This window comes from Hemitrygon akajei, chromosome 2 (genome assembly GCF_048418815.1).
Source record: "Hemitrygon akajei chromosome 2, sHemAka1.3, whole genome shotgun sequence".
Lineage (NCBI taxonomy): Eukaryota > Metazoa > Chordata > Chondrichthyes > Myliobatiformes > Dasyatidae > Hemitrygon > Hemitrygon akajei.
Window position 1 is genome coordinate 151,421,554 of NC_133125.1, and position 15,947 is coordinate 151,437,500.

The 15,947-nt window shown below is 46.7% G+C and overlaps 1 protein-coding gene across 3 annotated transcripts in view; it reads right to left on the reverse strand.

The window, feature by feature from the left end:
- LOC140737783 (IgGFc-binding protein-like) overlaps positions 1 to 15,947 on the reverse strand; it is a 32,700-nt gene that overhangs the window by 8,044 nt on the left and 8,709 nt on the right. For 2 of the 3 annotated variants that reach the window (XM_073064439.1, XM_073064422.1), the window contains 4 exons: positions 13,373 to 14,602; positions 11,617 to 11,810; positions 8,062 to 8,429; positions 1,865 to 2,130 (listed from right to left, as the gene is read on the reverse strand). In XM_073064439.1, coding sequence (XP_072920540.1) covers positions 1,865 to 2,130; positions 8,062 to 8,429; positions 11,617 to 11,810; positions 13,373 to 14,602 — 2,058 coding nt within the window. The remainder of the gene's footprint in view (positions 1 to 1,864; positions 2,131 to 8,061; positions 8,430 to 11,616; positions 11,811 to 13,372; positions 14,603 to 15,947) is intronic. The other variant, XM_073064430.1, reaches the window with a different exon arrangement.

The following is a 15,947-nucleotide window of genomic DNA, read 5'->3' on the forward strand; positions in this document are numbered from 1 at the left end:
TCAAGAGCCCATATTATCAGAAAAGAGGAATGTTCAATAGTCGGGACAGATGCTGCCCTGGTGGTACGTGCTTTTACACTTACGTATCTTCTGCCCTATGAGGAGAAGGGGCAATCTTCACTCACGATCCAGTTCCATGATAAATGCTAGACTAGCTGCCGATTTTTCAGAGAACAAGCCATACAGAACATACCGTTCTCCTCTCCAAGGATCTTTCCCCCACTCATCCCAAGCAGGTTGCCCACCAGAACTGTGTGCCTTTGTTAGGCCTGTTGTTTTTGGTCATTTGTATAAACTTGTATGGGAGAGTTCAAGCCACGGTTAGTTTGCATGTCACACTAAAATAGATGGCATCACCGACAGTGAAGAGAGCTCCCAAAATTTATGGGAAATCTGGACTAGCTGTGTACGTGGACCAGGAATGGTAAATGGTATCCAATCCAGTTAAGCTGCATATTGAGAAGTTAGGCCAGAGTACGAATTAATACAGAGAATGGTTGAGCCCTGGGGATTGCTGTGGAACAGGAGTGTAAGTGCACTTAAAGCTGTGACACAAGTAGAAAAGACGGTGAAAATGCCGTTGGGCAAATTAGCCTTATCAGGCAGGTTACTGACTACAGATAAAGATAAAGATTAGCTGTGTTTGTCACCTGCACATTGAAATATACAGAGAAATACGTTGCTTCCATTAAATGAAATTAGCGAGGATTTGCTGGGCAGCCCACAAGTGTCGCCATGCTTCTGGTGCCAATGTAGCGTGCCCACAACTCACTAACCCTAACTGTAAGGCCTTTGGGATGTCAGAGGAAACTGAGGCACCCAGAGGAAACACTCGGTCACAGGGAGAACGTACAAACTCCTTTCAGACAGAAGTGGGATGTTATATTGCAATTCTGTCATACCTCAGTGAGGCAGCACCTATGGATTGACCAAAGTTTTGACTACCCCGTTATAGGGAGAATGTCATTAAGCTGGAAAGAGGACAAAGACAATTTATAAGAATGTTGCAAAGATTCAAGGCTCTGATTTTGAGGGAGAGATGGGGCAGGGTTGGACTTTAATCCACAGGTTGTAGAAGACTGAGTGGTGACCTCATAGAGGTGAAAGAAAATCATGAGTGGCATAGATAGAGTGATGTCACACACTTTTTCCCAGGAAACAGAAACCAAGATCTAGGGGGCAAGGTTTAAGGTGAAAGGGGGAAGATTTATAAGACACCTGCCGGGTTACATGTTCAACAAATGGATGTGGGATGAACTGTCAGAAGAAATGGAAGAGGAGGTACAATAACAACTAAAGGACACTTGGATTGGCATGTGGATACAAAAGATTTGGGGGATATGGGCCAGGCGTAGGGTCTTGGCCCAACAGAAGTTTCAGACTGATGAACAGAACACTTGGGCCGAAAGGCCTGTTTATATGCTGCATGATTTCAGTAATCTTTCCCGGCAGTCTTGGATGGGTGATTTATCACTCCCAGGTCCCCATCCCCACCAGTCTCGGTGGGTCACCTATCATTCTGGCAAAACTGCCCCACCACTCCTAGTTGATTCACTCATTACTGCAGGACTCCCTCCAACTAGACCCGGAAACTCTCCACACCCAGTCCCGGCCCCCTCCCACCGCTCTTCGTTCACTCACCTAGCTCAATTGCGCCCGTTGCTTGAGCGGCTCCCCCCCGCTCGGAGACGGCGAGCCCCAGAGACCCACCCACCTGTCGGCCGCAGCGCTCGCACCCTGCGCCGTTTGTGCCCCCTCGCGTGGCCTCGCTCGAATCTCTGAGGCCTCTGGGTCAGGGAAAGTATCCAAGAACGGACGGTCCCGCGCCTCCCGCCCCCACGGGGTGAGGAACAAAGTTACGCACCCAGCCTGCTGGTGGAGAAGACCACGGGACCCTGCGAGAGATGGGCGGCCTTGTCATTCCGCCAGTGGGCCTGGAGCGCCCTCTTCCTCCGCGATGGGATGCAGCCCCTCTCACAGCGGCTGGGCGACGAGCCGGTGTGGCAGAGCACCAGATCGCAGAAGATGTAGACCTGCGGAAAGTTCTCGAACTTGAACACGTGGAAGCTGAAGCGCTGCTTTCTTGTGTCACTGGTTTCGTGCCACCTGAATGTCACGTCGTGGATGCAACTGGAACAACAAGGAGATGGAGGCCAGTGTTAGACCCAGCTGGAACAACAAGGAGATGGAGGCCAGTGTTAGACCCAGCTGGAACAACAAGGAGATGGAGCCCCATGTTAGACCCAGTTGGAACACAAGGAGAGGGGGCCCACGTTTAGGCTCACGGCCCCACACATGTTTTAAATGTTGGTGTGAGTTCCCATGGGGCTGAGGTTGGGTGAGGGTTGCCCTCTTTCTTTGCTTTTACGGCAGAGTGCTGAGAGGGGAAAGATTTAATAGGAACTAGCTCAAGGATTACTCTGTATATGAAACAATCTGGCAGGAGATGTGGTTGAGGCAGGTACATTAACACCGTTTAAAGGAAAGTTAGGCAGGTACATGGATTGGCAAGGTTTATCAGGTTATGGGACAAACACTGGTCATGGGGAATTGCTTTGATGGGTACCTTGCATGCCTGGAACAGGTCGGCTGAATGGCCTGTTCTCAAGCTGTAGGACTCGATGACTCTGTGGCATCGGATTGAATAACCAGTTGAGCCTGTGAGCAGATTCAAATTCAAAGTAGTACAGGCTGGTGAAGAAACAACCTGGTCTTCAATCAGGATATTTGAGTATGAAGGGCTGGGACAGATTGTGGTGTATTTTGATAGCCTCTTATAATAAAGATGTCATTAAGCTGGAACGAGTAGGACGGAGCTTTTTGACGATGCTGCCTGGACCTTAAGGGACTAAGTTATAGAGAGAGGTTGGACGCTTTATTCTTTGGAGTGTTGGTGACTGGGAGATAGCCTTACTGAGGTCTAATGAGTGTCACAGTTAAAATACACAGTCTTTTTTCCCCAGAGAAAAATAGTAAACAGTCACACTATACAGTAATGAAAAATACAGTAGTGAATGCAATGACAGGCACAAAGCAGCAGAATGGTGCAAATCTGAAATAGTGCAAAGAGAAAATCTGAGGTGACAATAATGGAATAACTGTGATAGGTAGAGTTGAATCTGACAACATGGCACCACCACCGGAAATGTAGAAGGTGAATGGTTCAGGAGTCCACTGTCAATTACAGGCACCTTACTACAGGAAAGATACGGTTAAGCCCGATGTTGGTATGTTGGTATCCTCTTTTATATTAGTAGTTAGAATACAAAAAAAAAGGTTTTTTCCCAATATATAAACAGTAAAAATGAGAAAATATCGGATGCGGTAAAATAGCACTGGAGAGGTAGTAATGGACGACAAAGAAACGGTGTAGAAGTGGCAGGTGGAATTGAATGTCCGGAAGTGTACAGTCATGCATTTTGGTACAAGGAATCAAAGTGTAGACTATTTTCCAGCTGGAAAGGAAATTCAAAAATCAGATCCTCATACAGGATGGCCTAAAGGTTAACTTGTGGATTGAGGCAGGATGAGTCGTTAGTAAGAGAAGCAAATACAAGGTTATCATTCATTTTGAGATGGCCAGAATACAAAAGCATGGAGGTATTGCAGAAGCTTTAGCTCTATTAGTCATCGGTTAGACCACACTTAGAGTATTGTAAGCAGTTTTGAGCCCTTGTCTAACAGATGATGTGCATTAGAGAGCGTCCGGTGGGGGGGGAGGGGGATGATCGGAATGATTCCGGGAATGAAATGAAATTAATGGATGAGAAGTGTTTGAACTCACTGGAGTTTAGAAGAATCAGAAGGAATCTCATTGAAACATAGCGAGTACTGAAAGGCCTTCTAGATAGAGTGGATGTGGAGAGGATGTTTCCTATAGTGGGGGAGTCTAGGATCAGAGGGCACAGCCTCAGTAGATGGACATCTACTTAGAACAGAGGTAAGGAGGAACTTCTTTAGCCAGAGGTTAATGTATCTGTGGAACTTCTTGACACAGGTGGCTGTGGTGGCCAAGAGTTAGATAGGTTCTTAATTAATAAGAGTGTCATAGGCTACAGGGAGAAGGCAGGAGAATGCGGTTGAGTGGAATAATAAATCAGCCATGGTGGAATCACAGAACCAACTCAATGGGCTGAATAGCCTACTAATGCTCCTGTGTGTTATGGTTTTGTGGGCTTAATTAACCAGGATCAAGTCAGTCAAGTTCTTATTAAAGGTACAGCAGCCAAGTGACCGGCTCATCAGTTGGTGTCACATTGACGGGAATGTTTTGCATCTTAGACTTTGAGTGTGTCTCAGGCTGTCTGTTATTTCACTGTTTTGCAGCTTACTCTATAAGTATTAACAGACATGTGGTTTCACATAAAGTGCAAGTGGTGTCTGCAATGAGCTACCAGAGGAGGTAGGGGAAGCAGGAACTGTAACCATGTTTAAGAGGCATCTGGATGGGTACTTGAATGAACAGGGCACACAGGGATAGGGAATTAATGCAAACAACTATGATTAGGATAGATCAACATGAGGGCCATCATTAACATTGTGGGCAGAAAGGCCTCTGTACACTTTACAACTGTGTGACTCTAACTCCATTCTCTTACCATGCACAGAGCCTGTCTGCCAATTAACCTGACTACTAGTGCTCATTGTTAATAAACCCTGTGACGATCAGTACTTGCTCCAATAATTAGTACATGCTGGTTTAAAACCATCTGGAATATTATATGAAACACCATATTTATTTCACCAGATGAGTATTAGTACCACATAGGTGAGGTATTGGTGTGTTCCAGTAAGGCTCTAATAATCTGGTAATACAAGAGAGTGCAGCTAATGGAATCTGGAGCCATGCACAAAATGCTGGAGGCACTCAGCAGGGCAGGCAGCACCCGTGGAGGGAAATGGACAGTAAACAGTTCAGGTCGTGACCCTCCATCTGGACTGCTCATCCCGAAATGCCAACTGTCCATTTCCCTCAGCAGATGCTGCAAACCTGCTGAGTGTCTCCGATAACCTGGCATCCAATTGTTCAGCCGTTCTGATAGTTTGGCATCTGAGTGGCCCGTTAGTTCAGTCAGTCCCTATTGGTTCAGAACGTGGGCGGGAGTCTGGATTGAGTATAGGACATAGAGCACAGAATACAGAATGCAGATCGCAGTAATCAGGATATAGAATGATACAGGATGGGAACAAGCTCTTCAACCCACATTGTTGTTCTGAATTAATTTGTTTTGTTTTCTCATGGCTATCCCTCGAGGTCAAGGATAATGGTCTTCGTTCTGTTGATCTATTTATGGGCTCAGTGGCTTTTGAGTCCAATCTTGGCTTTGAAAGTTCTTCAAGTTCTTCTAGAAGTAGAACTTTTGATCCCCGATTCGATTTTGAGAGAAGATGGGGCTCTTTTGCCAAATATTATCTTCTCCTATCATTTCACCTTTCCCCCTCCCCCCACTACTTTCAAATCTCTTAGTATCTGTCTCTTCAGTTAGTCCTGACGAAGGGTCTCGGCCCGAAACGTCGACAGTGCTTCTCCTTATAGATGCTGCCTGGGCTGCTGTGTTCCACCAGCATTTTGTGTGTGTCATTTAATTTGAATTATTTTATATGGTTTCCTTCCAATCTTATTCTATATAAACATGAATTGGCGGTTGATGATACTTTTATATATATAGATGATGGTAAGACGTATTGCTCCGGGGGTTGATTCCTAATGGGCTTTTTCCCCTTTTTTTGTAGTCAGTGGGTTTTTTCTTCTTAGTTAATTGGGGTTCTCTTTTTTCCCTTCTTTTCTTTATATATAATTTTTTTTTCCATTTTCATGTATTACGATCAGCTTTTTTTCTCTTCGGCTTTATTAATTGTATATATATATTAATTTGTTGAAGTTTTGTATCATTTTATAGCTGTAGAAGATTATGTACCAATAACAAGATTCTAAAAATGAAAAATGAAAGTTCTTCTGCATTCAGGACAGGTAGTTCCAGATGGTAGATCGAGCTTCGGTTGTTGCTGCCTTTCTTTCCGTTTTCTTCTCTTTTCTTCTAATTCTGCACATCTGTCGGCTTCGAGAGTTGCTGTTCCTTCTGGGATGATGATTTGCCAGCGTTTCCTGTCCTTGGCATTGGTTTCCCAATTGTTGATGTCGATGTTACATTTCTTCATGCTGGCTTTTAAGACGTCTTTGAATCTCTTCTGTTGTCCGCCTCTTTTACATTTGCCTTCTTTAAGCTGGGAGTAGAAGATTTGTTTCGGCAGACGTTCGTCTTTCATCCGAACAATGACCGCCCCATTTTAGTTGGTACTTGATGACGTAGGCTTCAATGCTTGTTGTTTTTGCCTCATTTAGCACGCTGACGTTGGTTCTTCTATCTTCCCAGCTGTGCGGGTTTCTGATGCATACGGGAGCGTTGGGATCACCCCTGCTTTGTACACTATCTGAATTAATTAAACTAACTAATGACACATAATCCCATCTACCTACACAGGGTCCATATCCCTCCAATCCCTGCGGATTGTTTTCTCAAATTCTAATTGTGTTCTTTCTTGCTAAAATGTGCATAATTCATATTCATATGTTTTTATTCACAATCCTGCCTCAAGGAAGCTTTTCGGTTGCACTGATACATAATTGTGTCCTCTCGCTCGGCACTCTCCCACTGGTGAAACATCTCAACATCTACTCTTCCCCCACCTCAGGATCTTCTAAAACACAAATCATACGAGTATGGAAAACTAATATTTCACCAGATCCCATGAGATTTCAGCCCAGCGTTGATTCCAGAAGAGAGATACGAAAGGAGTTAGTATATCATTGATGGCAGGACGTAAACAGTATTGATAAACGGAGATACCCTGAAGTCCGAGTTCTTAATTCACTAACAATAGCCATGTAAGTAGATAGGGTGGTAAAGAAGCCCGGCTTAAATGAAATGCCATCAAGGCGTAGCGGTTAACGTGACTAGGGTATCGGAGAACTTAGTTCAATTCTCACGTTGTCAGTACGTTTTTCCTGCGGGATGCGTGGGATTTCTCCCACTCTTTGATTTTTTTTTTATTAAATTAGGGTTAAATCGCTGCAAGGCGGTCCGTCTTGCTACGTACATAAATACATAAATAGGCACGTAATGTTGCAGCTGCATAGAACGTCCAGTGTTTTGTATTCTGTGGGGTTCTGCTTGTCCCTTTATACTGTAGAACGGAATAAGAGGATTTGAAGATGGTGCAGAAGATGGTGGCTTGCCTGGAAATGGTCCAGATTCAAGAGTTTCAGCTGTATGAGGAGAGGCCAGACAAGCTCGGGTTGGTATATTTTTCTGGAGCATGAGAGACGAAGAAGAGAGCTAATAGAAGTTTATAATGTTATGAAGGGAAGACATAGGCAGAACACCAGTTTAGGGAAGTACCAGTGAAGATAAGTAATGTTAAGTAAATGTGAAGTGTCCAGATTAGGATTGCCAGACTGGGTGACAGCTCCTTCTCCCAGGATGAATACTCCCCTCCCACCGAAGTCCCGTCACTAGGACAGCAAGCTCTTTACTGTTTACGGTTTACATGTGCTCCGCACTTCATGTGCATTTTGAATTATATTCTTAACTTATTTGATGTAATATTTTGTTTTACGTGCTGTGTATGATATGTGTATTGTGCGTGGTCCGGAGGAACATTGTTTTGTCTGGCTGTATATATGTACAATCAGGCGACCATAAACTTGAACTGCAAGCACTAGTGGACATTTACTCAAAAAACAGGAACTTCCCCCAAGCCATCAATTAAAACCTCCACCCATAAACCTCCACCCATTAACCCACCCCTCCACAACTACATACTCATCACTTCGCCCTGCCTTATGTAACAGTCAGTCTGTGTGTAAAACAGTTGTCTTTGTACATCGTCCTGCACACTGTTTTTTATAGCATTGTTTTACAGTTATTTATCGTGTTTTCTGTGCTGCATCGGATCCAGAGAAACAATCATTTAGTTCTCCTTTTCTCCTTTTTTGGCTCCTCTACTGCGCTGTTCTATATTCCAAGTTATAACTGCACAATATTAGTCAACAGTAATTACCCGTTTTGAATTATGGTGAACGGTACTTTGTTGGTGTTCAGCGAGGGTATGGACACGCAGGTGTCCGTGAAGATCTGTACTCCCGTGTCAGTTGTGTGGGCCTCCATCTGAACGAACAACGTCCCGTTCAGTTCAACTTGGTAAGGGAATTGCAGCACTGGGTCGTCGTAGTTTATTGAGCGGAACAGCTTAAAGGATACGTTGTAGTGTCCGAACCGAACCAGGTGATTGGTCTGCAGCATAAATCCCATCCTGACGCTTTCGTTCACTGCCATCTCGCATTTCAGTTCAATCTCCAGCCGGTGAACTGAGGTACTCGGGACACTTCCGTAAATGGTGTTGATGTAGATAATCTTCCCAGTCTCGTTCTGTGACAATAATATATTGAATATAGTTAATTTTACACAAATGGTTATTAATAGCTTTGCCTTAAGTCTCTAGATAGAATTTCTCTAATTAGTCACTGGCCTAGTGGTAGTCGTTATGGCTTCCCATTGTGTCTGCATTAGGGTAGAGGTGAGCATGCTCTATGGAGCAGTGCGTCCCCTATTGTCAGGTTTCACACCACGGCTTCTATAGAGATTTACTCTTGCTTGAGCTTAGCTCCAGTGTTCGCGAAGTCGTAGAGACATACAGCACAGAAAGAGGCCACAAACAAGCTGGATGAACTCAGTAGGTTGGGCAGCATCCGTTGAAAGGAGCAGTCAACGTTTCTGGCCGAGACCCTTCGTCAGGACTTTCAACAGATGTTGCCCGACCTGCTGAGTTCATCCAGCTTTTTTGTACGCCTTGATTTGACCACAGCATCTGCAGTGTACTTTGTGTTTACAGAAAGAGGACATTTGCCCACCAGTTCCATACTGACCATCAACCGTCATTTCGCCCTGAGTACTCCCCAAATTCGGATAAACTACCCCATATTCTACCATGACCTATTCTTCCCCATCAACTTCCTCCTCTCCCTCTGATTCCACCTCTCACCTACAAACCCCGGGACAATTGACAGCGGCCAATTAACCTACAAGCCTGCACGAACTGGAACGTGCGGGAAACCGGAACACCCCGGGAGAAGACGTAGTCACGGGGAGAACGCAGGCCCAGGTGGAGGTCGGGGTCAAACCGGTGCCTCCGGAACTGTGAGGCAACCACCGTTTGGCCTTTTTCCGTGCTGTAAGGCCCCGTGAATCCAAGTCCGTGGCTCCAGCATCAGCGCACTCCAGCAGCCCACTCGGATCCCTTATCCAGACAGGGTGAAAGTCTTGAAATGACCTGCCACTGCCATCGCAGGAGCACCTTCGCCCAGAAGGAATTCCTCTTGACCTTCCAGGCGCCTCGGCATTGAGCAACGAAGACCAGGTTTGCCAGCCGCTGCGCATGCTCAGTATCTCCCCCTTCTCCTACCTGCTTCCATCCGTCCATCACCCACACAGTTTACTAGGTCTCCTGACCCAGCTCATTCCACATGCTCACCTTCCCCCTTACTTGGTTCCTACTATCACCTTCTGTACTTATCGGATTCAGCATCGGCAGCCTCTTGTGTCTCTGCTTATCCCCTTCAAGCTTCTTGTCTCTAACTTCCCCCTTCCCACCCCTACTAGGGTCTCCTGTGCCATTACAATCTAATTCCACCTGCTCCCTTTTCTCCTACTTACCTGAGTCCACCTCTCACCCACCGGCCGCTGTCTCCCAAGTCCATCCCTCCCTCACCTCGCTCCATCTGCCCTTTCCCTCCCTCCACAACTGGATCTGCTGTTCTGACTCCCCTCTCCCTCTCACCTCTTTATAGCAACCAGTTCCCTTCCAAACTCCGAAGTAGAGTCCACATCCTACTCGTCAGTCACCCATCTCACTCCACAGATGCTGGCTGACCAGCTGAGTTCCTCCGGCACCATTTTATTTTGCCCCACTAAATTCATCTCCTCTTTCTTTGCCAATATGGTCTGTCTTGTTGGGCATGCAGTATGGAACAGCCTTGTGACGAGCAATACATTATGCAAAGCAGCATGAAGTGATCCAAACTGATGTTAACTGACATGGTCTCGCTTTCCTGAACTTCTACTCGATCCAGCCTGAAATCTAAATTGCTTTCTCTCTTTCCCGGTACTTTTAGGGAATCATAGCGTAAAACAGCACCGAAGCAGGCCTTTCAGCCCAACAGGTCCAGACTAGCAACAGCATCCTCCCTGCTAGTCCTAGTTCGGGCCATAACTCTCCAACACCTTCCCCTCCATATAACTATCGAAATGCCTCTTAAGTGCTGCAATTATGCATGTTCCCAGCTACATATGAAATATTCCAGATGGGAAACATTCACTGAGTTTCCTTCCGCAGATGTTGCCAGATCTGTACGGTGCTTACCAAGCTAAGAGCCCATGGTATTAGGGAAAGTTAATAACATGGTCAAAGCATCGACTGATTGGAAGAGGGCAACGAGTGGGAATCAAAGGATTTTTGTTTGGTTGGCTGCCAGTGACGTGATGTTCCACTGGGGCCGGTGTAGGGACCACTTCTTTTTATGTCATCCAGATGATGAAATAGGTGGCTTTTTTCCGAGACTGGTGGAGGGGCAGGTAGTGTTGAGGAAACAGGTAGGATGCAGAAGGACTTAGACAGAATAGGAGAATGGGCAAAGGAGTGGCAAATGAAATATAATGTTAGTAGGAGAAATAAATGTGTGGACTATTTTCTGAATAGGGAGAAAATCCAAAAATCTGAGATGCAAAGGGACTTGGGAGTCCTTGTGCAGAACACCCTGAAGGTTAACTTACAGGTTGGGTCAGTGGTGAGGAAGGTAAATGCAACGTTAGCATTTATTTCAAAAGGTCTAGAATACAAGAGCAGTGACGTGATGCTGAGGCTTTATAAGGAACTGGTGAGGCCTCACCTTGAGTATTGTGAACAGTTTTGGGCTCCTCATCTTAGAACAGATGTGCTGGCATTGGAGAGGGTCCAGAGGAGGTTCACAAGGATAATTCCAGGAATGAAAGGGTTATCATACGAGGAACATTTGATGGCTCTGGGTCTGTACTCACTGGAATTCAGAAGGATGAGGGGGATCTCATTGAACCCTTTCGAATGGTGAAAAGCCTAGACAGAGTAGATGTGGAAAGGATGTTTCCCATGGTGGGTGAGTCTAGGACAAGAGGGTACAGCCTCAGGATAGAGGGGCGTCCATTCCAAACAGAGATGCGGAGAAATTTCTTTAGCCAGAGGGTGGTGAATCTGTGGAATTTGTTGCCAGCTGCAGCTGTGGAGGCCAGGTCGCTGGGTGTATTTAAGGCAGAGATTGATAGGTTCTTGATCGGACGTGGCATCAAAGGTTACAGGGAGAAGGCCGGGATATGTGGCTGAGGAGGGGAAAAAAGGATCAGCCATGATTGAATGGCGATTAATTCCATGGGCCAAATGGCCTAAATTTGCTCCTATGCCTATGGTCTTATGTTCTCGGCGTTTGCTGCGCATTGTTAAGTACCCCGTTAGACCCCCGGTTGCCGTCACCCGCTTGCCCGGTACCGCGCGGATGGAGCCGCTCCCATTGACTGGCAGGCCGCTTACGCTGATCGTGGTCCCGCAGGAGTTAAACGGAGCCGTGATGACCACCCAGTTCTCGTCCTGCTGGCGGGCCTTGCAGGTCGGGTCGATGAGATGCACGTCGGCGAGGGCTACCCCAGCGCTGGTGAGGACGCTGGACGGGAAGGTGTACTCAGCCGCCTGCGTCATGCAGATGAACGACGCCGACTTCCTAAGGTCTGGAGCAAAGGAAGATCCTGAAGTTATTTAGTTTGGCCGTGATATCCGTGGCTCGGTAAACAAGGTAAACTAAGTGCAGACACCAAATAAGCCATTTCATCGGCTCTCCCGCACATGGTAGAAACAGCATAGAATATCGCCGTGTTGTGCCGAACTTAACACCAATTTAACACGCACATCTGCCTGCACATGATCCATCTCCTTGGCTTCCCTGCCTCTTTAACGCCGCTATCGTATGTGCCTCCGCAACCACTCCTGCCTACTAGCCTTCAAAACCTTCAGTAAACTTTCCTCCCTTTCAACTTAACCAGAGCCCTTCAGCCTATGATGTCCGCGCTAAACTCGATACTGAATTAAACTAAATCCCTCCTGCTTGCACAAGACCACCTCCTCTCCATTCCCTGCAAACCCACATGTCTATGTAATGGCCTCGTAAAACACCACTAATATATCTGCTTCCACTATCACCCATGGCAGCGCGTTTCAGCCACCCACCATTCTCCGTGTAAAAATCCTTGCCCTGCTTTTTAAAGCTTTCCCCCTCTCAACTTAAATGCATGCCCTCTAGGACTTGGCATCTGACCACGTAGGGCGCGGGGGATGGGGGAACACGCTGTCTTCGCTATTTCATATACTTTCATCAGGTTCATTTTATAAACTTCAGTGGGGCCTTTTCAGCGTGTTTGGAAATGTACTCATCCAGTCGAGCGGACAGCACCTAGTGTCGTGTAAGTGACGGTAAAACTCGCTGCAGAACATAGAAGATGAAACACTCGCTGGCCCGTGTACCTCTGGGCATCTTATTTCTACATCCTGCCCAGATGTCACTCGTCAATGCTGATGGCTAGACTGGTGATACTGAAGGGTATTGGGGAAATGTGATAGCGCTGAACGGACTGGTCATCTTAACCTGGGCTAAAAGACTCGTTCTCCTCTCTCCATGCCTTTCATAACGTTTTACACGTGGTTTGAAAAGAAAGCGGAGAGTGCAACGAATACTCAGAGGATCAGGCAGTGCCTCAGATTCCTAGAGTCATATGACCCGGATACGGGCATCTCAGCCATCTGCTCCATGCCGACCAGAATGCATCAATCATTCTCAAACCGTTTGTCCTATGTCCCCCAAATATTTTCCTATCTATGTACCCGTCCAGTGTATTTTAAATGTCGTTAATGTACCTTCCTCGGGCAACTTATTCCATGTATGTGTCACCCTCTGTGTAAACAAAAGTTTTCCCTCAGTTTCCGTTTAAACCGCTCCCCTCTCTCGCCTTAAATCTGTGCCTTATAATTCTTTATTCGAAAACCCTGGAGGGTGTGGGGGGGGGACGGGGGACTGAGAGTATTCATCCTACACCTCGGTATAATCACTCCTCAGGGCTCTGCGCTCTTAAGAAACCAGTCGCACCCTGTCCACCCTCACCTGATATGCCAGCTCCTCGGGTGAGCGGACACCTCCGATTTCTCCGCTGCTACCCTGCAATTTCGCTTGTGGTTGCCTAGTAGTCAGTCCTGACATGTTGCGGTGGCTGTAAAACTGTGCGAAGAGGGCAATTCTTACCAGCATTGTTACTTTTGCCTCCTATCGAGTAGCCGTAAGCCTCCCCTCGGGCGATGCCATAGACGTAGATGCCGAAGAGCGCATCCGTGTGCATTATCACGTAGCGGCCTGCCGTCTTGCCTAGATAGATGCGGGTGGCGGTGAAGTCCCAGAAGGTGGTGTTCTCCGAGGGGTAGCTGGACAGGGGCTTTCCATCCAGCACGATTTGTTGGTAGTTTGGCGTGGACGAGATGATGAGGATGTAATTGTAAAAGTTGGCGAAGGTCACGAAGACGTAGAAGGAGTTGAAGTAGGCGGAAGGGATGACGTTCATCAGGAACGGGTCGAAAGTGGGGACTAGTTTGTTACTTCCCCCTGTTGAGAGGTAGGTCACCATGACGGCTTTGGCTGAATTGACGATCATGCCCCCGTTGACGGTGAGGTTAATGTGGGAACCTTCCTGCAGCACGAAGTTGACGTTTCCCTCCTCTGAGTAGATGCTGACGGCCGTGTCGTTCTCGCCCGCGATCACGGTGACCAGGTCAGTCGTCTCTTTGTTCAACAGGGGGAAGACGGCGAAGGAGTAGGACCACTTGTCCACCGGGAAAAGCTGCTCGGCGACGTGGTCGCAGTCGGTGGAGGAGATCATGATGCACCGGTTTCCACTGAACACCGCCACGGGTTTGGAAGACACCACCTTGGTGCCGGTCAGGTCGACTTCGCTCTGGAACTGGGTGGTTTGGTTGGGCTCCATGTTGAAGGTGAACTTCTGCTTGTCAGAGTACTGAATGCCGTTGTATACCACTGCGCCCGCCACCGTGACAGTCACTTGGACGTTCTCGTTGCCGTTGGCGATGGCGAACTGCCTGTGGTTGGTTCGGAACCCGTTGTAAGTGACTACAAAGTACGTGGTACCCAGGTTAACGACAGGCAGGTTTAGGTAGGCATCCTGGGTGTTGTAACGGGTATTCAGCACCACCACTGAGATATCTTCGTCAGCCGTGATGGTGATAACCTTCTTGGAGATCTCATTACCTTTAAGCATGTAGATGGGCTCCAGGTTGACCACGGCGCTGTTACTGGCTCCAATGGTCTGGGCCCGAAAGAAAGGCGGGACGGAAATCGAGACATTCACGTTGGCCGCCTTTTCGTAGGTGATAATGTTCAAGGCCAGGATGGCTGTGTTCGAGTGGTTCTCTAGGAAAATGGCCAGGAATTTTCTTCCCGAAATAACTAACCCCTGAGAACCTGCTGAATAATGTTAAGAAAACTGGAGGGTTAATACAGTCATAGAATAGGACGGCACACAAATTGGCTCCATCAACCCATCCTGTCCACGCCGACTTGATCTTCTGCCTTGTCCCATCTACCCGCACCCTGATCATACCCACCAAACACCTCCCATCCATGTACCTATGAAAATATCTTTTAAATGTTACAATTGGACCCAGGCTTACCACTTCCGTTGACATCTCTTTCCTCACTCGTACCACTCTCTGAGTGAAGTTCTCCCCTCAGATTCTCTTCAAATGTTTCACGTTTCTCCCTAAGCCTAACAGTTCTAGTTACAGTCTCACTTAAAGTGAAAAAGCCTGCATGCATTCTCCCTATGTACACCTCTCATTATTCTGTGTACGCTCCAGGGAATAGTTCTAACCGAATTAACGTTTCCCTACAATTCAAGTCTTCGAGGTGCAGCAACATTTTTGGAAATTTTCTCTCGACCTTCTCAGTCTGGTTACTACTACTAATATTATTAACATATAAAGATATTAAACATATATTAACTTATGTACATAGATGATCAGTCGATCTTATTGATACAGCGTAGAAGGAGCCGAGCCGCCTAGCGGTCAAAGCCCATTATTAATGAATCTACTAACCGGAAACACGAGGAAATCTGCAGATGCTGGAAATTCAAGCAACACACACAAAATGCTGGTGGAACGCAGCAGGCCAGGCAGCATCTATAGGGAGAAGTACAGTCGACGTTTCGACTCGAAACTATACTTCTTCCTATGGAATTTACTAACCGGTACGTCTTTTGACTGTGGGAGGGTCACGCGGTATAAACTCCTTACGGACCGTATTGACTTCCGAACTCTGAAGCACCCTATGTTATAGAACTTCAAAATAACATCTCAACGCCTGTACTCAATGTCCTGATTAGAAACATAGAAAACCTACAGCACAATACAGGCCCTTCGGCCCACAAAGCTGTGCCAAACATGTCCCTACCTCAGAAATTACTATGGTTACCCATAGCCCTCTGTGTTTCTAAGCTCAATGTACAAATTGACGAAGGCCATTGTGCCAAAAGTTCTCTTTACGACTGTGCCTAAACAGCGACGAGGAACAGCATTTGAGAATTTTCTGTGGATTGTACAAAACGAGCAGATCGGACTGGACCTGTGAACTCTAGCGCGAAGATACAATGAAGGCCAGTCTGGCTGGAGATCTTCCTGTTGTAAGTGTACCTGATTCAAAATCGGAAAGAGACCGAAGAAAGACACTTGAATCATTCTTTTGTGGTATCATACTGCTGAGATTGATCTCCGGACATGCTTTCACTGATCATGGTGTTCAATTATATATT